The 26,331-nt window shown below is 42.1% G+C and overlaps 1 protein-coding gene across 2 annotated transcripts in view; it reads right to left on the bottom strand.

The window, feature by feature from the left end:
* Positions 1-3,093: 3,093 nt before the first annotated feature.
* Positions 3,094-26,331, bottom strand: part of arhgef3 (Rho guanine nucleotide exchange factor 3) — a 104,292-nt gene continuing 81,054 nt past the window's right edge. For both annotated transcript variants that reach the window (XM_088915560.1, XM_088915561.1), the window contains 9 exons: positions 21,978-22,085; positions 19,435-19,605; positions 17,706-17,768; positions 16,225-16,321; positions 15,443-15,519; positions 11,637-11,894; positions 10,281-10,451; positions 6,747-6,933; positions 3,094-5,825 (listed from right to left, as the gene is read on the bottom strand). In XM_088915560.1, the coding sequence (XP_088771686.1) occupies positions 5,518-5,825; positions 6,747-6,933; positions 10,281-10,451; positions 11,637-11,894; positions 15,443-15,519; positions 16,225-16,321; positions 17,706-17,768; positions 19,435-19,605; positions 21,978-22,085 (1,440 nt within the window). In that variant the 3' untranslated portion in view covers positions 3,094-5,517. The remainder of the gene's footprint in view (positions 5,826-6,746; positions 6,934-10,280; positions 10,452-11,636; positions 11,895-15,442; positions 15,520-16,224; positions 16,322-17,705; positions 17,769-19,434; positions 19,606-21,977; positions 22,086-26,331) is intronic.

Below are 26,331 nucleotides of genomic sequence, written 5' to 3'. Positions count from 1 at the left end.
TTATGAAGAACTTCATCAAAAGCCTTCTGAAAATTTTTTTAAGTATGTCATAAGCTCTCTGTGTGTCCATAATTGAACCTGCTTGTTCAAAGAATTCTAACAAGTTAGTTAAGCAAGAATTACCTTTTTCTAACCCATGATGATTGTCGCCTACAATCCTATTATCATAGAAATTATGTTCTAGTTTAATTCTTAACTATGGAAAGCACTATTTTCATAACCTTACATGTATTAAAATAAAAACATAGTTACATCATTATTTTGTTTAGGTTTATTGCCCTTTTTATGGGTGAGTGCTACATTAAAATGTTTTCACTCAATGGGTGTCCAGAGTGATGGTTTTATATGGTCTATAAATAACTTTGTTTCCTTAAATACAAACTGAACTGGATACCACCAAGCCCTGGCTTCCAATACCTGTAACATACGTTCTTCTGTGCTAATATGGACGATATAACATTGACCTTGGAAAACACCTGAGCAAAACATTCATTTATTTATTGTTCTGTCTGTGATGTTTACATATTAAAAATTATTTTAGCCACAAAAATAGTTTTCTCGAACTTTCAAGTACTATTTTTATTAGTTCACGATATACTCATACTCCAATGCACATCATAACTCACTCATGGCTTTTTTTTTTACCATGCAGGGGCTCTCTCTTTAGGTATTCTGGCAAAGTGAGAAACTAAGCACTCATTAGCCATGTCTGCAGCTTCAGCTTGAGCGTTTAACAGTCCTAATAGTATGTTCCAGTTTGTGTGAGAAAATGTAAACTCTCCCATGATAACCACCTTTTCCTTTCTTCATATGTGTACAATTTCAAAACCAGAAGCCCTAGTTCTAATTCATATTTGAATTTGGTCTAATACTGATATAAAGTAAATTACGTTTTGGTAGTCTGTAACATACTGTACTCCTAAGACAATGCCCACAATGTTTTTTGCGAGTCCGACTCATCTAGTTTAGATACTCTTTTGGATATAGAATGCTTCTTTACCCCTTCCATCTTTCCTGTTTCTTTGGAATGTTGCAAATCCAGTAAAGCTGTATTCTACACCAACACTGTTAGCTTCAAAGCCCTACATGTTTCCCTAATTGTTTTCTCACTATTAGGGTGTATTCCATTGTCATCAACACTAATGCAGTACTGTATCTTCTATTTCTTGCATTTTATCCCTAATATGCTTGACATTAAGGTTTAATCACTTAATTACCTTTTCTATAATACATTTTATTTGTCTTTTAGGTTCTCTTTGACTCTATACCTGACCCTTTTCCCATCCAAATTTTCTTTGAATTCTTCCCCTTTCCAGACATTTTGCAACCAACAGAGGAGTGCAGCAGAGAGATGCAGTAAGTGTGTACTCCAAAAAAAGATATTTTTGTCAAGAGAGGATACCTGCTTCAACTGGTTTGGAGCCTGTGGAAAGTGATGTGTACCATGTCCTTAGTATTGGTTATACCTGCAATCATATGTGAAGAAAAGCATTTCCTTGTGAACTGGTTACCTTGCTTATTGAGGCACAACCTTCGCCAAAAGACCTTTGTTGGCACTGCTCTATAGGAGCCCAAAAGCAAAGCAAGCCATGAACTGTACAAAAAGATTAAAAAAATACATTTAGAATACTTTTTTTATTTTTTTCTAATAATACTGTGGAAAATGAACATTAAGTAATTCCTAAACTTCACTCGCTTGCTGTTAAAATAATACTGAGTGTGTGAAAGTCTTTAATACTGATAGAAATGTTGTATTTTGGGCATGCTTCCCCTCCTATGGCATTTGAAAACAATTTAAGCAAAATCACTCAACAACCCCCAAACAAGCAGCTGTGATAATGACATGATCGACTGATGTAAATGCTTGAGAAGGTCTTGCACTAGTTATTTAGAAATCTAGTGTCCCCCATAAAAATTAAATGAGCTTTCAAGGCAGGAGGTTCAACTTGTCTTTGGCTTAAAGATAATTTTTATTTAACATGAGGTTAATGATCGAAGTTTGATTTCTTGATTTAAGAAGTGCAGAGAAGGTGTAAAATGGAAAGAAATAGTTTAATAAAATTTGAATTAACTGAAAAACTAAATCGTTTGTCCATTGTTTACATAGTCTTAAGACTATATGCTGGAAATTTAGCACACCTAATGTAGAATGGCAAGTTGTTAATAATGTACAAGAGTTAAAGTGGTAAAGATTTTATATTTTGATATATCTTTACTCCCATCGATGGTTTAAGGCTTTCCAAAACCAAGAAAAAAGTAAATCCACAAGAGGGCAGTATTTACTTATATGCGTTGAATAATTCCTTTTCAGAAGTATGAGCTTTAACAAATTGCCTAATCCGTGGATGTATACATTTGTTGCAAGGAAACAGATAATTTGAATTGGATTGGAAAGTATTCTGGAAACCGAAAATAACACCTATAGAAAGTAATCACTCTCAAACCTTTCGCCTAGAAACCTTACAGAAAGCTTAGGTCGAGGTTCTCACGATTATGGGCGACAGGTTTATTTTTTTCCGGTTATGGTCGCTGCTTGCTCTTTTACCATTTGCTAGTTCACCTTGTAAAACTTTTAAAAGTCTGCCACAGAAAAGGTACACGGACCTAAAGCTGAAAGGAAAGCAGGAAACCAAAAATAAATTAAGATAAATCCAAGCTCCTGTTATAAAATTTATTTGACTCGAGGCTCATGTCTCATGTAAATACTGCGAAATCACGAAAGTGATTCCTTTTATTTTTCCTTGTCTGTGCTAAGTTTGATGCTATGATTATACTGGACGTATAGCTTCTGTACTTTGCTATTTTGTTTCCTAATAAGACAACATGCATTACTTTTTACTGCCGTCTTGAAATTAAACGTGTCAATGGTCATCTTCAGCTGACTTTCCCAAATTCCCTTTTCATTGCACTGATAAAACTGCAGATGAGTTTCATCATAGTGACCTTGCAGCGTTGTAAAAGGAGTTTTTAATTGAATTATTTTTTACCTGACGAATTCAGTGGGGAACCGTGAAGAGGAGGAATGGGTTTCTTCCTAAAGCCTGCAGTAACGTGTTGCAGGTCAAGACTGAATGACAAGGATGACACAAAATGTTTGCATTCATGTAATTTATTTGGTAATACTTCAACCCACCTTACATTTCATCTCTTTCTCTAAACAACTCGTACCCCAGACCATCTTTCACTTTTTTTTCCTTTCTCAGTGACACTTGCCAAAACATGCACAAATGTCCTTACCCTCACGAAAAACTGTCCAATTTTCCCATCATCCCTTTCTCTTTCTTTTGATCAGTTCCTCCAGTTACTCAATAGTGACATTTGCAAACCCTCCACTTGCTTCCCTAACATTTACCCAACAATCAAGAGAAAACAAAACATTGTGTAAAAACTATAAATAAACTTACTAAAAGGATAAAGTTAAACAATGCTTTAAAAATGAATAAAGGCATATATTTTGGATCATTTATTGTGATTACCACACCAAATTGATTCCTGTAACGCTTGTGACCTTTATACAAAAAAGACAAACATTGGGTCAAAAAAGTAAACTCACACTTGAGGTTACAAGTAACAGAACACAAATTTTTGGCAATAACTTAGCAGTCATATTTTGTGCTGTCATGGGACAGTCCAGTGACTAAGGCTGCACTGCAGAATACACGGATGGCACAAACAGCTACAGTATTTAATTACATTGTAATAATCTCTGCTCGCCTTTCAATACGAAAAGTTAGATGTGGGAACTATGACATTATTACAAACTAAGCTACAACATACTGCCCTCTCACGGGCTTTTATGACTCATTGTTTAGTCTAACATACAGAGTTTTCACTTCAGGACACAGCTCATTCCATGGCTTTTCGTGTCCTTTTCTGTTGTAACTTTATTATAAAGCACTTCCACACATTGAGACATTCTTGGGGCCCGTGGAAATGGAAAAACGTACATGACACATTCATTTTGGTTTCTGTCTTCAGCAGGTCTGATGAGGCAGTCGGGTTTTGTCAAAAGAGTTGAACATTCTATAAAATTGCATCAGTGAATGAGGTCGAATCATTTGGAAGATATCTCCACAGTGTTTTACTCTGATGCAGCTTTGGATTTACGATAATGGATCCTTTGGGAATATTAAACAGCTTTTGTTCAAATACCTTCACCCCGTTATTTCCATTGGCACAAGCTGCAGTGCAGCGCACAGCCCTGAGATGCCTCAGCTATGTCCACTCACACCACTAAGGACAGAAGAGACTGAGAACAGTGTTACCTGGTTAAACCTCCAAAGGGCAGCCCAATAATTATATTCGAAGAAAAAACACCAAATTCTTTCTTAAAAAAATATTTGTGCACCACAGTACTGAGACATAATAATATATCTGTCAAGCTTAAAAGTTTTATTTCAGTAATTTTTTTAAGTCCATCCACTTGTAGGCTTTAAGGACTAGCTTGAAGAGTCAGTTTCTTATCTCCTGCCCTCATCCTGAGTTCCATCAAAACTTCTTGTTCTGTCGTTTTCATCTTGCTTCCATTCTATGCACCTACACGCCTCTCTGCAACCTGAGCACCTTGCAGAAGGGGACATCAAACATGTTTGACATGGGGCTGACTGGGCCAGATCTTTCGACCCCTCACTAGTCAGGTCCCAAATCCCGACTTGCAATCGGAGCTCAAAAACAGAGTGAGTTTCGTGGGCTGAACCGGGACCACAACTCGAAAACTACACTGATGCAGTGCTACAAGTGTCAAGTTTCTGGACCCCTCGCTCTCTCATCCCCCTCACCTCGAGCAACAACATCGCCAGCGTGATTTTAAACTGACACCCCTTCACAAGAATCACACTGCTTGGCTCTTTCCACATCGCTTTGTTCACCCCCTCTTACTTGCCGAACTCCCTACCCTGCCAGCTACAGCGAACGATACAGCACTGTCCTTCACAAACATGTCCCCCTGAACACCTCAGCCTCATCCGCTACCGGTTATGTCTATATCCCCACAAATCCTCTCCCGATTGTCAGAAAACATTCTCCTGTACATTGTCTAGACATTATGTAGAGATGCTACAGGTTCACGCATATCCATGTGTTTCCCACAGTGAGTGAGCAGTAGTTCTGTCAGGCAGCTGTACCCTCAGAGCCTGCCAGGTCCCTGTGGCTTCCTTGAGAGTGAGGGGTCCTAGTGTTGAACTGAGCTTCCTTCCAAGAATGCAGTGGCCGGAGGTGGGGAGTCCCACCCAGAGAGAGAGAACGACAAGAGAGAAAGGCAAATAAAAAAATTCTGGAGAGCCAGGGGTCACCATCGCCTGCTCCTCCTCTGGACAGGGGAAGGTCCCAGCACAGACTCGCACAGACAACACCACAGTCTTATTTTTCGAAAAACACAGGAGAGGTGAGAGAAACGGCACGGATGCCGGCAAAAAAACGAAAAAAGGAAACAGGAAAAAAAAGAAAAAGAAGTGCTTTTCATAAACTGCAGCGAGGTTCCAATACTGTACAGGTAAGACACAGGGCGGGGTCCTTGGCTCACACTTCCAGGGCTCTACTGCAGTCCGTGTGCTCCATCTGCGGGCAGTCAGCGCTGACCTCACTGGTGTCCATGCTACAGTCCGAGGACTCGCTATCGCTCTGGTCCATGCGCTCCAGCCGGGGGGTGTCCCGCGTGGGGGACTGTGGTGCCTGGGGGTCCAGGTCACCCCCAACCCCGCAAGACGCTCCCTTGGCCTGCCGGAGGCAGTTGAGCCACTGCTGCTTGTTGAAAGTGTCGCTGGCCTGGAAGGAGTAGGACAGGACCTGGGACCCGCCGCGACACGTCACGCGGAAGAAGTTCTTGGCTGCAAGGGAGAGGGCAGGGGGTTAAAATTGCCAGGGTGTGTCCACGAGGGACAAGAGACTCGAGCATCTTCAAACTCCCACCTTTGGACAGCAGGGATCAAAAGCAGGTGTGTTTGGTGATCTAATCGAGGACGTGAAAAAAATAGGTCTAGTTCAAGGCTCTAAGTCTCGATTACTACAAACGCAATATGTACATATGGTTGGAATACTTCAAACTCAAAACATATGTTTAGGGCTGCCTATATGTAATAATTCTTGACATAAGTCTTGACATAGAACAAATATAAAATTCTAAAGTAGATTGCACGTTCATGTGCTTTTTAAATGATGTGGTGAAAGGGTTACTAGCATTTTAGGATTAGGCAAGTCAACTACCATACTGAGATCTTACTGATTAAATGCTAAAATTACAAAATACAGTAACCTAAGGTGATGGACGGACCTGTGGCAATCTCTGACCCCAATCAACACCTCTGTCAGCAGGCAGACTTTCAGAGGCGCTTTCTGAGGAATACTTGTTTGTTTTGTAACTAGCGTCCCGAAAGAGGAGAAGAGTTTTGTCTCTTTTCTCTTTTTAGGAGAGAACAGGATTGAGTGCTTTAGCTCTGGAGCTTTGGCGAGGTTCTGAGAAATGCTTGATCAGCCACGTGAGTATCCTATATATGGGTCTCTCTTAAGGAGAGCAATGGTAGCTAATGATTTTCTCTCTATATTTCCACGCGTCTGTCAGATACCTGAGGATTGAGCATGGTTTCATGGCTTGTGGACGCCCTCATGTGGTGGTCAGTGGATATTACGTATGAGAGACAGCTGTGCCACACCTATAAGAACGTTACTCTAGTGTGCTCACTACTACCTACCAGCCTCTCCTATTCAATACTATGCAAGCCATCCAGCCAATCCCAGATGAGAATACTCACTCCTCTCATTGTTACTGAAGGCGCCGCGGATGGATCCGCCCAATCGAACTTCGCCGTCTTGAAGGTCCTCCCACTGCAGGTCCTTGACAGGGATGGGCTGGCGGTAGAGCTGGTAGCACAGTTGTTCGTTGTGCGTGACGGCCCGCGTGATGACCAGCACGTCTTGGAACAGGAACACGTGCAGTTTCTGCGGGGAAGCACAGCGGGGTCTCTTACTGACCACAAACAAATCTGAACTGACTGAAGTCGATTTTCGACAGGGCAAAGTATGCAGATTTATCTACATGGCAAAAAGAAAACAACAAGCAATTACTATTTCTATTTTAGGATCAAGTAAAGGTTTATTCCATGCTGAAAAGAGAAGAAACAACGCTTCGGTTGTGGAGCCTTCGAAACGTTGCGTTTCTTCTCTTCGCTTTTCAGCATGGAATAAGCTTTTACTTGTTCCTTTGCAGCCTACGCATGCTTGATGCAGCTACCTACTTGAACTATTTCTATTTTACTTGACCAATGCAAGTAACTGTTTTACATACAAAACTACAGCAAATTGACACAGTGTGGTACTTCATAAGTGTTACGTTTATGGTGTTATCATCAATTAAATCTGGTATACATGACTGAATAGTTTCTGTTTGTTTGGAGGTAAAAGCCTAGTAACAAAATAAACTTGACCTGAATTTCATTGCTCAAGTTGTTTACTATCACTTGACTACATGGGCATAATATTTACTCAATCTTCTGATTACAAGCCTGGTGTTGGAGTGAGAGGTAACATGCAGTAATCTGGCAGTATAACGTTACATTTACAAGATTTAACACTGGTTAACATGGTCACGGATGAGAGGGAGAGGAGTGAGGAAAACTCCAAGATCTTTTGTAATATAAATTTTCCACACTGGTGAGATGCTCACAGACTCCAGGACTCAAGGATAAACACACACCCTTAAGATCTGACTGGGAACATGTAACTACTGATCCTCCCTTTCTCACATTAACCGAACAAGCACCGAGGACTTCTTATCATGTCATGCATGTCCTACAGCAAAGTAAAACGAATAAAACCCATCTGCTAAGCAAACAGCCCATTTCGGCACAGACGTTTCAAACTGTAAACCAAGCTTCATGCATCACTTCCGGTTTTGAAATCAAAGCAATTTCAAAAAGAAAAAAAAGAGGATTACATTTCTACTGTGCACTTTATGGTGAGCGGTGATGGAGATCACACAGAACAATGGTGCTGTCTAATGATTTTTAGAGAAACCAGCAAGGCAGCGTTGGAGTGAAGACCCAACAGAGCAGCACAAACAGGAATGGTCATCCACCCTGGAGGAAAGGGAGCTACAAAGAGAGAGGATCAAAGTGATCCTTCCTGCCTCGCTCCTCGCTGACCTCAATTCCCCAAAGGTCAGTCCTGACTGGGCTCAGAGCTGTCTGATGTGGGAGAGGTACCAGCATCAAACACAGGACAGACCCACAGAACGCCAACACTGACTGACAGCCACAGAGATTGAAAAGGACAGAGCTGCTTTGACACAGCCGAGTTAAGCCTTTGCCACTTGCTTCTCCCTCAAAGCCACCTTCACCTCTGCTGTTCTGAGCAACTCTGCAAGGTCACTGGACAAGAACAGAGGCTCTTCACAGTGAAAAATGAGAATGAAACACAGAAACACCAGTAATCAGTTCGCATTTTGGTGCATTCCAGAGAATTTGTAGCTGATAATTGCACATTACAGATGCCATCATTTTGCTTCTTAAAGAATTACTCATTTTCTAGCCCGAAAGCTTTCTGTGCTAACTTCCCACCAGTCCTGCTATTTTAAAGTTCTATGATTAACAGTCTTGCAAAAGGAATTTCCTGAAATGTCCTCAAAGATAATAAATTGGCTTGTACTGCAAGGATGGGATGAATATGATAGTTAAAAATCTATAAAACTATAACACTAATGAACACTAGAACACTGAACACTGACAAAAAGTTAAAATGTGTGTCACATAGCATGAGCATAAAATGCACAGGCACTACTTACTGAAAATGCGTACACCACTCAGTGCTAAAAATGGACATGTTTACCACATTATGTTGTATTAATACCTCTCAGAACATACATATACTGACACTTCTTAAACTCCAACTGCAACACCGGAATTAGGTTTAACCTATGTTAATGTTATACAGAATAAAAAGGTACACAAATTCCTATGTTAAACATTTCGAACGTATAGTCCATCTATTTTCTAACCGCTTTATCAAATACAAGTTCAAGGAAAAACCAGAGCCTATCCTGGCAGGCAAGGGGCGCAGGGCAGGATACACACTGGACGGGACGCCAGTCCATCAGACTCAAAACACTCACACCAGGGCCACTTTTTTCAGAAGCCAATGAGTCTACCAGTTTGTTTTTGGACTGTGAGAGGAACCGCATGTGACATCCTTGTGTCCCCATGACTTTACATGACTTTTATTCAAGCTTCCTAGTCAAGGTAACAGCACCCAATTACACGCCCCTCACACAAGGACTCTTTTCCATTTCAACCACAGAAGTTAACCATCTTGTTTGAGCACATGGTTTCTGGCATTTATTTGGGGCTGGAAGCTCATACCATGTTAGAAAGCTTGTAAAAAAGCTACATGAAACAGACATGTTTCTGCTTAAATCTGGACCTGGCTGCCAGGAGAATTTTTCCCCAGGGAACTGAACCTTCCCAGCGCTGTCAGCATTCCTCGCTCCTCTGGCCTGTCACTTTAAGTGAGATCTTGGCTGGCGGCAACCGCGCGCAGTTTGGTGCCAGCTCTCACACGTTGGAATATTACATAACCCCAGCATGCTGACACGTTACTCCCATAAGTCTACCTCCGGGGCACAACCACAGGGAGTTCGTGCAAAACAGGAAGAAGTGTGCAAGCACAGGTATTTCTAAGTGTTGAAAAACTTTAATGGCAAGAAAGCCACTGCCTCGTCTGCAGAGTACATTTTAATTGGTTTACCCTCTACCAAGAGGTCACAAACAACACTGCAGTTATCCCAACAGCAAATTTCATGGGACCCATTGAAGACCTGTGAAGTTTCATTTTCTTGCTTTCAAAAACGTAACTGTGTCTGCTGAATGCCCTCAGTATGGAATTGCAAATTTAAGCCAGTTTAATTTACCACTGCGAAAGCTCAAAACAGTAGTGTGAGGATCCATATTGGTTTAACTGATCAGGGTTCCCGACTTGGGAAGTTTTAAAAACAGCTTACAGAGGGCAATTTAACACATTGCTTGTTTGGCTGCCATTAGCTTACAGATCTAAGAATTATCTCTATCCCTTTCTTAAATGATCCCACTTAGGTTGCCCCCAACTCCATGACTTCCAGCTCTTAAACCCCCATTCATGGTAATAACAGGGCTACTCTGGACTATACACCTTGTGTGTATGAGTTAGCAGTGCTGGTGAAGACAGGAAATGGCTCTGGAAAGCTCAGCACAGCCGTGGCGAGCTGGAGTCAGCTCCTGGCAGGTGTGTGGGCGTGGCAGGGTGGGGAAGACACTCACAGCGCCCCTGTTGTTCTTGAGCTCGCCGTGGCAGCTGAGCACGCGGGAGCTGTCGATCAGCAGGTCACGCTGGCTCTCCTCCAGGTACAGCAGCCGCTCTTTGTAATACTGGCACTCCGACTCGCCCGTCTTCGTGTTGATCTCCGCCACAATGCCCTGGATCATGTTGATCTGGGCAGGACAGACAGGCACACAGTAAGGCCTACCTGCTGCACACCTCGTGCTTGTTGTTTGCTGACAGATTAGCAGCCCTCCCTGTTTATTGTACAGCTGATATTACAGATTCCTGGACTGTTGCAGCTGACAGCAGGGTGACACATGCTTTACTGGAACAGTTTTCCCAATTCAGTCAATATATCACATGCCACGTCTTTGATGATGCATTCAAAGCTAGCACTCCAGGACCACAGTGCCTTCTACATTTCTCCATGTAATCCTGTTATCATGTTATTGACGTAATTGCATAATTGAATTTTCTAGCCAGTTTTTCAAGAAAATTTAAAGGAACCTGTAACATATTCAGTACTTAAGTCATCCAGGATAGGAATACTCCTACTGTCCTAGACATCCCTCACTAAGGTAGTGACTTAGCATGGGCAGATCTAAAGAATAATAATGTTTTACAGGTGAATAAAACAGGGACTAGCTTCACAAAACCACTAAGTGAAACACAGAAAGGCGAACAAGGGTGGATTTGCTAAGCTTAGAATTTTACTACACTGCCTAGCTAAGTTGGTGACAAATGGTACATGGGTGCTTGTACTTGACATCACATTCCCATTGCTGTACGGGTTTTTAGCTTAGCGAACAAGATCCAGGCCAACTGCAAGCTGCCCTAGGGAAGCAACAGCAGCTGCTGAGCACAGCCTGGAGACAGGCAGGCTGACGAAAGACCCTGCGCGTTGCTCTGGTCGCTGTTGACAGCAGGCTTTCAGCAAGCTTTCAGGGCATCAGGGCCACAGTAGCAGGCTGCGCCTGGCCCGCTGGGACTCTCAACTGAAAAGTGAGCTGCCGCCTAAGGAAAGCAGGGGGATCTTTGGCTTTCTGAACTTGTCATCAAACTGGGATAGAGAAGGACATAAAAGACCACCTAGATAGGACTTCAGTCTTTTTCCCACAATCGTGGAGTAGGAATAAGAGGAATGGCCAGCAATCAGATCACGCGTAGCCTTGTTTTGCATGTTTTAACATGGAGGGCTATTTTACATGCTTTTGTTGGCATCACTATGTCTCATTTTTAACATTAGTCCATAAAAAAAACCCCAAAAGCTAAAAAGCTAAATATACGATCGCAGCCCTCTTGCCATAGTTTACCCAGCACATAAAATGCAATGAAACCCCTCGACCAGCGCTCACCGCCTCATCCAGGTGCTGCCGGTCAGGGTGGTCATTGGCCGTATGCTTGAGGATTTCGCGCAGCAGCAGGGGGTACTTCACCAGCCGACTGCGAGGGATGTCCAGGAAATTCCAGAGGTCCAGCTTGCGGCTGAAGGGGGACTCCAGGCAGCGCTGCAGGAAGTCCTGGACTCGGTGATCCTGCTTCTTGTGGTCCAGCAGAGCCTTGGCTGCCACCTGGTTGCTGCAGTAGCTGTTGTAGGAGTTGAGACAGGGCAGCTAGAGGGGCAGAGAGAGAAAGAAGAGACATCAATGGGGGGGGATCCCTAAAATCAGTGTGGCGGGGTTTCCCGTGTGCCAAGTTAGGGTTTAAAGTTCCTCACACATTGTGTGTCCTCCAGCATCCTACTTAACCCCTCAGCATACAGAAAATCAATCCCAGAAAAAGTGCATCAGTCACTTGTTTCTTTCCACTGAAATGGCACAAAGGACAAATATCCATTTACATGTCAGGTAAATGGATTAAAATTACTCTTTCAGCTAATTCACTGAAAACAATGAGGTGTTTTCTTTTAAACATGCTCTTATAGGCCAGTTTAAAGAGTGATGAGTCTTCCTTAAGGATAATCAGTCCATCATGTGCTCATCATGTTCTGCCAGAAAAACCCTTTAGTGCAGCTTCATTCTTAGGACATAATGCACTTTTTAAATGTGAAATCACATTTCTACTCAACCTAAAGATTTGCCTTAAGTTATTTTTGCAACTCCAGTAAAGAGGGAGTTGATTCTCATAGCTTTCTGACTCATACATTAGGAAAGTCAAACTAAGTTACCAGCAGACATTTAGTTATCTACAGTATCTCTGAAGAACCCTGAATGCTGAATTCTGGAAAATGTACTGGTGGGTGGATAGCCTTTCCTCTCTTCCAGAGAAATGTGAATTATCTGCTATCTCTTCTCCTGGATTTATTAAAATTAGACATCGGTGTTTGCAACTACAATAAAAACTCGGTTTTAGAAGCCCTAGTCTGTACATGAGAAAATATTGAAGTCCCACCCGCTCCAGGAATCCACCATAAAAGATCTCTTTTCCTCAAGAAAATAATTTAACTAAAATAACTTTTAAATCAAAATCCCTTCACACTTCAGCATGTCAAGAATTCAGCCAAGAAACCAGTTAAAACTGGAGTTTTCAAAGCATTATGAGGATGTGTTCTCCAGAATTCACAACAGATCTGAAACTTACAATGCATGCAGAATCACATCAAGCACATCAAAAAAACATCAAGCAGCATTTGACCATTACATTACTAGTAACAGCAAACTTCAGATAACAGTACATAAAGAAATGATCATGAATATTGATCTATTTCATAGACTTCTACCACAGCCACATTTTTCAGTTAACAAGTCATCAGCATTTACGCATTTTAACAGTGACTAGCTGGCTGCACTTTTGACGGCACTCTGAAGGATAATGTTTATTCCACAATGCTGCAATCTTGTAAAAATGTTTTAGATAGCTTCCATTTCAAGTTTACTTTAAGTGCTGTGATTCAGTCTGCAATAGTAAACAGTTGCATACAGGGGCTTGATTTAGCTCCTGCTTTCCCACTCAGACATGAATTGGTCAGCTTGCTGTAAATGATCTAAGATCAAGCCTTCGATGAGCCAAAGTTGAATGCGAAACCATAAACAGGGGAACAGAACATTCTTCCCTTTGAAAATGTCAAGCCTTGTGGATAAACAGTAGGGCCACATGGACTATCATGGTGAACTAACGTGTTGGAAAAAACTGGTTTCCGGTGTTTAAATAAGCCTGCCTACTCAATTCTCCTACCATCTTAATACTTCATAAGTACAAAAGTTCAATGATGCATCCATTGCATCTGCCTAAGTCTTCTATTTTATCAGATAAAGCCAGATAAGGAGTTGTACTGAAAGTAAGGTGGGAGCCCAACTAAAGTGGACTCTTCACCACTGACCAGCAGTTTCATGGTCTGACATCAGGCACACCAATGTCAGACCATTCCCCCATCCCCAATTTAAAGGACCAGTTAAAGGCAGTTAGACTAACCATGTGTAATCTAATACCAACTTTAGCGTTATGACCATTACCATTACTTCAGACATCCTTATCCAGTAGACTTTAGGTATAGAAAATTTACATTAAAAGCAAGTATATGGAACAATTGTGCAGTTACAAGAAGATACAATCACACAAAAATGAGGCTAGCACAAAAAGAAACGGTAAGAATTAATACAGCACACAGACAGAACACATTTTAAGTAAACTGGCTCATTTCTCCATTCATGATTTAAATCCTCCTAGCAAAACGCTTACACTATTTCACTAGCATTGGCAATGCTTTTCAACTATGGCAAAAAACGCCAACCCTTCAATGTTGTCACAAAAGTGTAATGAGGCTGGTGTTCATGTTAACGCCTTTAGAAAAACAGGGTAGCTGTTTAGTTGGTTACAGCCTGTAATCTAGGCCCAAATGGATTGTATTTAACCGTATTTAAGGCTTCTTGGGTTTTTTTTACCTTGCAAATTGCTCAGTCGCTGTAAAAGCCCTTGCTTAGTTTTTGACCACCAAACAAATTGTCCATTTCTAAAGTACTGCTAAACCCCAGACCTTCCCCCTGTATACCTTTAATCTGCTCTTATCAGTTTGTAGAGATGCACCATGGCAACCAGTTAGCCCATAATCCTTGTTTTTCTCCCCCGTACCACACAGCCCGGTGTTTTTATTCACCCTCTTTACGGTGTGCATAGTATTTTCCACAGTTTAGTGTCCTTACTGAAGTTTTAGTTATCTTGGTGGAATTACTGTATATTCAGTCACCATGGTTACTACATTACAACACCACAGGGACCTTGGGCCGATAACTTGTTTATGAAGAATGCTCTTTGCAGCTATTAATCTTCATTGCAAATTATTGTGGGATGTTTAAAAATACACAAAAACAATAAAAAAATTACACAATTCAAAAAGAAAAGCCTGCATCAGGCTCCCTGGCTTTCGACCAAGTTTATATTTTCATGTATTGCTAGATCCACTGACAGCCAAACCCCTCTCCACATATAAAACAACTGGAAAACCTCTGCTCCAGTGATTCCATGATACAATAAAGAATGGAGTTTATTGAGTAATCTTCCCGAACAATCCATTCTAGCCCTGACAAAAGTCCAGAGATTTGGGACACCCTGTTCGATTCAGTTAAGATACACGGTTCAAACAGTCAATTCATGTGGCCTCCAGCACACACCGCCTCACTCCAATTTACAAAGTTAAAATGAGGACATTCAAAAACACTGTCAAGAGTGATAAATGGGCCAGCTCTCAACATACATTTTTTTAGTACAGCAGATATGTACAGCAGTTTGTGCTTGCTGTGTTTTCAAACCTGCTATTGAAACACGGTGAAAAACACTTCTCATGCTTTGTTTTGGGGGCATGGCAGACAGAAATGCTAAGTATAATCAATCTGCTTACAGAACTGAACTGCACTACAGTGCTCTCTGCAAGTGGGGTGGTTGCTCATCCATACAGGACTATGCTAGTTCAGCCTCAATTTGTCTCAATGAGCCTTGCGATCTTTTCCAGAAGAGGTTTATTTCAACACTATCAAGCTACGCAGACCATAAAACAACCTTTGGCTGTACTTTTGTGGGGGGGAAAAGTGGCACTCTCCAGTCTCTGCAGACTCACATTCACCAGCATGACTGGGAGAAGGCCAGGAACAGAGTGGGCTGGAAGAGTCTGTGCATTGGGGAGGGGTGGTTTTGGGCTGATTGGTTGTGATGCCTCACTGCGTCTTACCCAGCCCACGAGGATGTGGCCAACATGCTCTGTCGAACCGTCTGGCTTCCTGGCTTCTCGTAGACGGCTCAGGAGATCTAAACCATTGAAAAGAAGCAGTTTTAAAAAGTTCCGTACCTTGGCAGGGAAAAGAAATCTCAGAAAAGAGAATTCCACAGAGCTCACAGCCGAAACGTTGTGTTTTCTTTCTTCTCTTTTCAGCATGGAATAAACCTTTACTTGTTCCTTTGCAGACTATGCATGCTGACGCAGCTACCCACCTGAACTATCTCATACATTTTGCCTGGTTACAAGCTTCTAGCTGTAAACACGCCAGACAGCAAGTTACAGTACAAACATCAGTGTAGTCTTCACAAAACCTGGAATCATTGCTAAAGAGGACCTAGCACGCCCACCTGGAGCAATTTAGTCCAGTCGTGTGTTAAGTTTGCGTGCATCATGGTAAGTGTTCAGTGTTCACTTAGACACTCAATAAATACCCAAAATCTATTTACCAGATTTAAAAAAAAACGTATGAGTGTTGCGTTTCTTTCGATACTCAGTACAGAAACACCACAACATAAAACAGTCTTTACATGTCTACCCTGCCTCTGGGGATTTAAATAAGGTCAAACTGCACAGAAATGACTTGCTATAAATTAATATAAACTGAGAACAGAAAGAAATTCCTGAACCTCTTTTTAACTAATTTCAGAAACGCAAGTCTGAACACAACCTGATTGGAAACCATCCCTCATCAGCATGCACTCGTATGTAACTATAAAGGGATAAGGGGGCCGTACCTTCATGTAAGGGGATAAGGGAGTCCAGGGTACCAAAGATCTGGTTCAGCTCCTGTTCTGTCATGATGGACAGCTTGAGCATGGGGTCGTGATAGGCCTGAGAACGGACAGACAGAGTGACTTCAACAGGCTACCGCCAACAAAACCTGTGCCTTCTGACCTGGACAAAGCACGATCCACAACGGCATCATAAAAAAAGAACTGGACAATCTATCAAAAAAGTACTGGGTCAAAAACCCATCATGAAATGACAATTTTAATAAAGACAAATACGTAAGAAGGTAAGAGTCTGATAAGACACAGACAATTACCAATATGTAAGAATTAAAATGTTATGCCCTACATACTATGGGCTTGTAATAATTTATTAAATGTTTTTCAGAACACTGCTACACCCCTCTTTTCCATCTCCACACTTTTAATGTTCTGAGAACAAGTTAAAAAGCGTAACTCTAGCTAAGGTATCTCAAAGAGTTACAATAGTCATTTCAGCTCATACCCTATAAATGTCAGTTGAAAAGGTTATACGTGCTTATTAAAAAATTGTACTTCAGCTTTTAAAGCACACCAGTCAAAACGCATTTTTTTTAAAAAGCACCAGAGAAGGAACCTCTCTAATTGGATACAAAGTTGACAAAAAGTGATGAGAACATGGGAAGTATACTGATGCCCAGGCTTGATGAATTATGAAGCTAGGCATTTTAATCATGGATGAAGCCACACTCAGTGCTATTATGGGCCAGTAATGAGAGCCTTCCATCTTCCCTGTGGAATGAGTATGCAGTTGTCACCATCTGTATTACGAAGAAGGAGGCGCACTGAAAGAGACTCAGTGCTTCTGTGTTTTGTACTTGAGGTCAGCATAATCTGTCGGCTAGAGAGCTCCCATAAATCCGATTCGTTACAATGGAGGTGCTTGGATATTTCACATTTTCTCCTACACCTGCCCAGCACAGATACTCTGCCGTCTGAAATAGGAGAGATCTGGAGCAGAAGCCCTTGATAGGAGCACATGCAAGCCTGACCATCCAAGAAGCACCTTTCATCTGACTTTGTAAAAAAAAAAAGCTCTGTTAAACACATAACTTTGGCACATGCTGTGAACCACAGGCAGGATTCCTGCTTTCAGCCCTGGCTAGGTCAAGTCACAGCACCCACGTGTGAACCTATAGGGCTGTCTCTTCCAGGACATGGGGAAGGGCAAAGCAGCTGGCTTTGAAATCACCTCGGTCTCTTTACTGCACTGTTTTACTGCAATTTAAGAGGCCTCACATATAACCAGGCTGCCTTCTGAGGTAATGCATTGATTGGGTTGTGCTCAAAACGAAAGCAGGACCAGATGCTGCTGGATTTAAAACAATCCCCTGCCCTGCCTGGGTGTGCAAAGGGAGAAGTGAAACGTGAACTGTGCTTCCCACGTGGGTAACAATTTTATATGCTAGATGAAAGCAAACTATGCCAATGTGAAAAACAGATCTCACCTTCTTTGCCAATTTCAGATCTTCTATTAAGTCCTGCTCTCCCTGGGACAGCTCAAAGATTGCCTGTTAAGGACAAAGCAAGCCTCTTCAGAAAACTGCGGCACATTGAAATCACTCACACCAAAATTATTCCTTAGAATTATTTGATACTCAAGCCTATTTTTTTTTTAAGTGACAGCTAACAGCATTAGAATATCTTGATCTCTATATGATATAACCTTACTTTAGACATTGAAACAGGAATGGAAACTTTTATCCTATACTCAAGAGAAAAGTGTCTGAAGCTTCCTGACCACATTTTCTGAAAATATTACATTCATCAAATCTAACTTGGAACTATGCTGTGGGGCTTTGTCTCATCAAGCTTAATTTCATTCAAAAATAGTCCTTCATTTTTTTGAAAATGCTTTGCAGCAGAGGACAGGAAGATTAACCATAATTAACTCCTAATGAACCAAAATCAGAGGTCCCAGACCCAAAAAAAGCTGTCTCCAGCGGATTCTGTTTGAACTCTACGCAGATTTTAAAGGCAGCTCAATTGCACATGTGTTCAATTTGTCACGCTACTGCTCCTGAACTTAGAAGAGACTACCACTTCTGTAGCCTGTGTTGGTGAGGTAACTTAAGTAAAGAGTTGGGGGGCATGCGTGAGAGGTTTTTGAGAAGACCAGTGAGTGAATTTAAGCCCCCACACCAGAAGCGGTTTGTATTTCATGGCTTAGGAAACCTCCCACCTTCTTGTCCCTCTTAAATCAACAACCACTTTACAGCTTCTCTACACTTGAATGACACAGGCAGCGGGTTCTCAGTGCTGGCCTCTCTTTTATTGAACATATGCGATGTTTAATTTCACAGGGCTTTTTATGTTTTTAGTAGACAGCTTTCATGCCTGAAATGTAATTTGGTTATGCTGTCTCAACACTGGATTCTTTAACATGCAGTTGACTATATTCCCTTCTACACATCACAGGTTACCCGGCCTTCAGAATGTAAGGAGGTGCTTAAACTGAGCCTGTCCTTGCAGACTCAGGACTAGTGCAGGCTGGTATTGAGGTGCAGCAAGACAGTCCTATAAGGTAATATGATGTTCAAGCTGTGGTTTTAACTTCGTGTTCCAAGAGAACTACTTTGTAAATCAAGTTGATGCAACACTATCGCTTACTTTAACCAGTAAATAACTTGCAAGACCTAAGAACATCCTTGCTGAACATATTCAGGAACCAAATTCTTAAAGGGCTATGACACCCTCCATGAAAAGCAGCTGAAGTAACAACTCACCTGTGGTTTCTGACTCTTATTTCTAGTTAGATATTATTTCTGTGCCGTTTTCTGACCTCTCATTTTGAAGTTTCAAGTGGGAGGAATTTTAAGATACTTGTACTGTAATTCCTTAGTGATGGAGAAATAAATTACAGACCTGCAGGGCTTTGAGACTCCATAACAGCAACTGATTAAAAAAAAAAGGCAACACTGTATTGCAAATGTCCTGCTGAGATTTGAAATGTGAGGCTAGGCAACATTGTTAGAAGCATGATTTCACCTGCAATATCTACTTTTATTACCCAGAAACCAGTAACAGATCACCGGGATAATGGGACCTATAGATCACTATTCTTCACCAGTAAAGCTTTAGCATTAAGATGCTACAGAACCAGAGTCCAACAAGCGCTACAGGGGACAGAGCTTCCGTGTCTGCAAAGCAGCCCTGTGCCCTGGAGCAAACCCTCACCTCCTGGCGCTTGATCTCCTTGGAGGTGAGCATCTGGTTGAGACGGACGTCGAAGGTCTCGCTCCAGAGCTTGCTGTCCCTGCGCTTGGTGATGGCCGGGGGGGCGTTCCTGCTCCATTGCCGCTGGCTGAAGATCTCCTGGCGGCTTTCGCTGCGGAAACTGATGGAGCGCTAGGGGGGGGAAGGCAGGGGACAAAGCGAGGCTCACTAACACTGGTCCATCTCTGCAAACCCGTCTGCTGCTAAACAAACTGACGCTGACAATGAAAAGCAGTCTCGTATGACAGCGCTGGGAAACCCATCGTCTTGAACGCTGTCTTGTCTGAGCATTGGCATCCACAACATTAAAAAGCAGGGGAAAACAAAGTGGGATGGAAAAGTGGTCTTGATTCCAAAGGTGGTAGACATGCCAAGGTTGTAACAGGTGGACAGGCACCAAGCTACACCTATAGCCGGCAAGTACTCGGAATCTTTGAATGTGGGCATCAGATAGGTATTGATTTCAGCCGTACAATTAAACTGCAATTTGAATTTCCACAAGCCCAAGTCCACTTCTCAACGTGTTGCCTGTGTCTAATTCAGTCTAATATATCCCCATATACATATAAGAAGCATAAAATCTCTCTCACAATCTGTAACGTAAGACTTTCAGTACTTGAAGTCTTAAAAAGACAGATAAAGGTTCATTACAAATTTGACAAACTCCTTGTCTTCACAGAGGACTGAAAGGGCTGGTTTTAAGTTGTGCTCTACAAACACTATGTTGTCAAAATGAAGCCTCTGCCATTCTTTAATAGATGACCTGTGAAACAATTGAAAGTCATCCACTGGAAAAATAAAATGATTTTCTTGGCATACCCAGCATTTACTCTGGTGCATATTTTCACTGCCTACACTCAAGATTGCAGATTGAGGAATGGCCTCCAAAAAGAACATTTTGTCTTCTCATCCTTGAAGCAATATCAGCAGAGGGTGTGAAAAACACCTGCGGGACCTTTCACCCTCTCCCCCTTACTTATTTACCCACTGATAAAGAGAATTTATTACACTTCTCCCCATTCTTCAGTTTCCCACAGTGCAGACCACAGATGGCAGACGTGAAATCTGAAATGACCCTAATGTGTCAGAGCGCTGTGATTTAGGACAGATCGGGATTGAGAGTACCGTACACCTTGTCTGACTCCACATACTGTAAGCAGTGTGTGAAGACACAGAAAGGCAAAAATCAGGTTGTGTGATAATGGGCAGGCAGTGACAAAGAACTGGCTGCCTGTTCTCAATACCAAAATAGCAGTGTTTCAGAAACTCGCTCTCTCTGGGACGTGCCGAGCCATGCAAAGACACTTATTTACTTACTCCAACATGACCACTCTTTGGGAGAAAACGAAACAAAAAGGTTGAATCTGCTAGACAGGTGGGAATGTCCCAAACGTCAACAAGGCCGCCCTCACCCACTGATACCAGACTATCTGCACAGGCATGGGCATGCAAGTGTTGGTTGGCACATTTGTGAATGCCAAGAACAAGCTTGTTGCTTATTCACTGGCTTGTCACTGGAGGAGTTCTACTGAACGCTGCAGTGCATCCCGAGCGAGATGGAAACAAATAAAGCAGACTTGTGAAGACTTCCGTTTGTTCACAAAAAATCACAAATGATGATTCTTAAACAGGTTTGCAAAAGACTCCCACACCTTTTGGATTCTCATTTTTTGTAATGTATGGAAAATAATAAAAGGAAATTGTTTATAGATATTTTCTAGCTCAGTGCTTTTTCAAACTTTTCTATCCCACACTGCACTTATAAATAAATATACACCTGCTTCTGTATCACATCACTGGTGCAAAACAGTGTTATTAAGATCATGAACAAAATTTATGTTTTAGTTTATGTCCTTTAAAATTAATCTGCGCCATATACAATTCCCATATGTAAAGCCCTGGTGTGTGATCTCTGACTCGTGTTTGTACCAAATGACACTTTGGGTATACCAACAAAATAACTATTTTTTCAGTGGATGACTTTTCCATGATTCTGCAGCTCATTCGTCAATGTCTGAAGGCACACCAGTACAGAAACACTAATCTTGCTACTGAACGCCTTACTTGCTGTTGTAGACACCGTAGTGTTGCTTTAGTGATACTGTGACTCAAACTGCTATCTGTTACATGAATGACACATTCTAGGAAAAATGTCTCTTCAAGCTGTCTGGAAGAATGCAGAATTAAAAAAAGCTAGCACTGCCCAGTACTGTGACCACCACTCCTGACAATATAACAAATATTTCCCCCTTGTACTCTTAGCCTGGAGAAATTTGGAATGCTGTTTTGTTTTTTATTTTCTCATGAAACATACTGATCATTCCCAAGATGCAACAAAGACGAATGAAAAGAATGTGTTCAAATATGGGAATTATTTCTATGAAAGGGTGTAATTTTACAAGAACTGGTGTAGATGCTTTCACCATAAGATCTTAGTAAGGGGCATGGACATTCGTGAGGATAACTGTCCTGTACTGTGATGGATATCCCTGCCTGGACCATACCTGGAGGGTCTGCCCAATCCGCTTCAGGGGCGTGGCCTTCACTGGGGGGATGAGGTTGGCCAGGGATGTCACCCGGGACAGGGGCTTAACCCGCTTGTTGCTGGGCTCCTGTCAAAGACAAAGGACACACACGACATTGTGAGAAGCCTTCAAAAAATCAATAGTCAGAAGGCACAGAAGACAGCCCTCACCAACTGAATGCAATGCCTAACTCAGTAGGGAAAGCTGAGAAATCAAAGAATCAGAGTAAAAGCAACGCATTATACAGAGGTTATCAATATCTTTAAAGATTATCGATTAGGATAATGCGCTCACTGGTCAGATATTAGCAAGCAACGAAGTTAATTTCCAACGTTTGTAGATATTGTATAGCTGACTTAAGCAAAATTCAAAAACTCTACCACCTTCCAGGAGAGGACACACAGACCTCTATCCTCTATCTATTGAAATTCAGCAGAATGGAGGGGAATACTAACATACCACTACTCTAGTCACGACCTCAGCTAAGCAATTCAAATTCTTGTGGAACACGTCACAGTACATTTCTTACAGATGTATTTCAAAATTCAGCTAAAACAATCAGATGGCTCTTCAAATACACTTTAACATGTATTCAGGTTACTACTAAGTTTCGTGACAACACCCCTACTAACTAGAGGTCTAGAGGACCAAGGAGAAGTGATTATGCACTGATCTAGGTCTTTCCTGAGCAACTCTGCTAATCTGAGGAAATGTCAGTACAGCAGCAAGCTTAACCAGCGTCTACCTGGCATTCCAGGGAACACTCTAATCTTAATCCACAGCCAAGAGCTCCCCATGTCTGCTTCCTGCCTTATCTTTTAAGGAGCTAAAATGACCTTTGTCTTCCCTCTATACAAGCAGGAAAAAACTTTCACACTGCAACCAATGCCCCCTGAGCAATGGAAAAGCACAGGTACCTTACGTCTCACGATCTCCATCCAAGTCCAACATTGGGCACGGAGTGCTGAAAGCCCCACTGAACAGCAAGGATGAACGACACTGCTAGTTTCCTTCCCCGAGACCAAAACACAGCGCTCTGTCTGTCATCTCTCCTTCTACGCCATGCCTGGACATCCTCCACAGCCATTTGCAGCTACTGCTCTGAAGGAATCCCTGCTGCCCTAGCTCAGCGCTCACTCACACGGCTGTGGCATCCGCCCAGAGGTTACAAGCACCTGCAGTACAGCCCTAAACCTGGCGTGGACAAAGCCAGAAGCAGCAACCGCTTGCAGACTCTGCAGATCAAGCGAGAGCAGCTCTGGCTCCTGTGACTGAATGTGAGGGCCTACATTTCTGCAGTACCTGTGAGACACAGGGTACATGTTGGGTCTGCCCTTCAGCCTGCACGCAGAATGCGAGGAAAAAAAAAGCTCAAGGATTGCAAAATTTCAAACATAAAAAAAAGAAATAGAGGGCACTGGAGGGAGACTGTGGCAGATCTTCCACCTGCAGCGTCAGTTCTCTCAACAGCAGCTCTCTCTCTCTCTCCCTCCCCTCTCTCCTTCACAACTGCGATATCCTTGTGATGAGACCAGTCTGACGTCAGTGCAGAGCTGGATCTGAGCACGGCCCCCTTTCACAGAGTCCACAGCCCCCTCCACACACTGTCTATGTCAAACACATCCTAATCTGACCAACTACCATCCTGAACATGACCAGACTGGAGAATCTGCCGTGTACAGCACAGTCCTATTAGTGCTGCAAAGCATTAGTCACATTTGCTTCATACAGCCTGAAAATGATCCCCCCCCCCCCACACACACACACACATTTCTGTTTTAAATTGCGTGCAAGCTCATTTGTCTGACCAGTGCAGAAATTCAGAATTCAAATATAGGACCAATGCTGGAATCTGCACATCTCTTAAAAGGTTTATATGATCAGGACCTTATTTCTACAACCTTTTTCCTGAGCCTCATCCTTTTTAAACATGAATAATTAAAGAATTCACTTAAGTCACAAGATTTTCTATTTCCCCTGTAACGACAAATGCAAAAAGAGTTTGAAAATGGCAAAATCTAAAAAACGAGACCTTTTAAAACCCTCTCATACATAACCCATCTAAAGATCAAGCAATAAAATTTACTGTGGCCTATTTTTTTTTTTGATGACCGTCTCCAAGCCTGTGCATCAGGGTGCTTTATGATACTACCGTCGGCTATGCCTAATACAATAGGTATTGTGTGTGCTGTAATGCATTACAATAAAGTAACATGATCGTTGCAAATGGGCTGAGTTTAAAAAAAAATACCTTTGAGACAGGAAAAAACATGCATTCAGGCAACAAAATCAAATACCTTTTCACATTATTTTCAGTTATGGACTATGAATACTCGCCATTAATTCCAATTATTCAGTAAGATCTTTTGGCCATGCATTATAATATAACATTATGTAACACCCGTATTATATGCCACAGACACCACATAAAGGATTCAGATTTCACCCCTCAGCAGACAACAGAAGGTCCTCCAGCTAACTCTTTGCTCAGCCTTTATCTTGCTGTATTCACAAGGGAAGAGTGGCTACTCAGTTCGCTGCTGTCCAGATCAGAGAGACTGCCTGAGGTCTCTAGCCACCCATTCGGCCTCTTATCTCCGTCTTGTAAAAAGGCTCTTTGGAATCTGATCACACCTGGCTGCTCAGCTAGTTAGAGCAATAAAAACAGCCCACACAGTGCAGGTACTCCAGGACAGGGTAGTGTGTTTCTTATCCAGATTATCCTCCCCAGTCAACCCCATTATTTGAGAACACTCGTCTGAGATAAACAGGTCCACCAACCAACTGAAGAATGCCAAATAGACTGGAGCTCTGCCAAGGTGGACACTGATTACCATTTGATTTTCTGCATTTGCTGTAGTCAATGGTAACTAGTTACAAGGGACTTCCATTTCATTACCTATAGGAGGGATTCATCCAAATAGGGGATAAATAAATGGCTTGACTGGGAATAGAAATGACCAGATCCAGGATTTGTGGCCCACATATTCCAGACTTCAAGTGTTAACTTCCATTAGTTTTCACGCTTGACCACTGTTTATGGGAATATACAGTAACAGAGGTTACAACTGAGGTGTTTTCTCTAGATGGAGGTAATGGTTGCATGAAAATGGACTTATTAAAAAAAAAAGCCCCCCTCTGACCATACTATTGCATGCGATAAGCAAACTGAATTTCTTTCATGGGGAACTCACATCAGCTAACAATGAGATTAATATTTTCATGTAAAAATATCAATAGAGGATCAGAAGCCAGGAATTCCGTTAGACCAAGCCTGTAAACATTTATAGGCTAAGGAACGTTGACGCAGGCAATTTTAAAAGTGGAAAACAGCTTGCCTGACCCTTGAAGCTCAGTAAACTTTCCATTTTTGTGAAGTTAAGGAGGCTTGACTACATTTTCTCTCTCCCTCTTGATAAGAGCTGGACAGCAATCAGCCCGTTCCACCTTTGGAGCTGAATTGATCTGAAACACACACTGCAAACTCCCACACAGCAAAACTCACTGTAGCTCAATACACCCCTACTGCTGGGCTAAATGGCAAAGATACCTTCTGGCAGGCTGTGCTCAGCTGGATAGCATCAGATCAATGGCAGTCTGTGACGACATTCAATCTGAAAATTAATATGCTGCTATCACAATTGCTGACACCGGTGCAATGTTCCCCTTACAAAAAACATCCTCCCCCTTGATGACTTTTTCTTTGTAGTTGCAGCTCAGGGTGAAGTGAACAGAGCTCGCTCATTAGAGGCAAGGTCTATAATTGGCAAGAAAATGCACCTTCAGTTAACCAAATAAGTCTGACCAGTATCTGCACAGAGAATAGAAACACCCTCACTTCCAGACACAGCAGGCTAACCAGACACACATTCATTTGGAGAATGAACTTCAATTACTACCATTAGCCATGTCTGGTCAAGGAGATGAGCAAATACTGTATACAGAGATCTGCATTTCTCCAATCGCAAGCTAAAGAGAATACAAGATAAAATATATGAGGAAACAGGTGACTGCTTTTTACACAATGAGGGAAACAGCAGAAACCCGGAAAAGGTTGGAAAAAAGACCAGTCTGTTTAGGATGATGATTAAAAGAGGAAAGACCACAGCTTCCATAATAAGTATGGGAGATTTTACAAAGCTGTAACGGTCACAGAGCGGCTTATGGATTAAGAATGGTAAAAAATGTGCAGCATCTTCTATAACACTTTCTCTTTAAGAGAGGCAAATGTTAGCACTTGCAGAAAACTGGGGAAAAGAACCCCCAATTTTTTCATACTGGGGAAAGCGGAGCTGTCGGCGTGTTCTTCTGCAAACAGAACCTTGTTTAGGCA

The sequence above is a fragment of the Atractosteus spatula genome, chromosome 5 (assembly GCF_055471065.1).
Source record: "Atractosteus spatula isolate fAtrSpa1 chromosome 5, fAtrSpa1.hap1, whole genome shotgun sequence".
NCBI lineage: Eukaryota > Metazoa > Chordata > Actinopteri > Semionotiformes > Lepisosteidae > Atractosteus > Atractosteus spatula.
The sequence above is the reverse complement of the archived record's forward strand: the minus strand, read 5'-3'. Positions and strand labels throughout refer to the sequence as shown.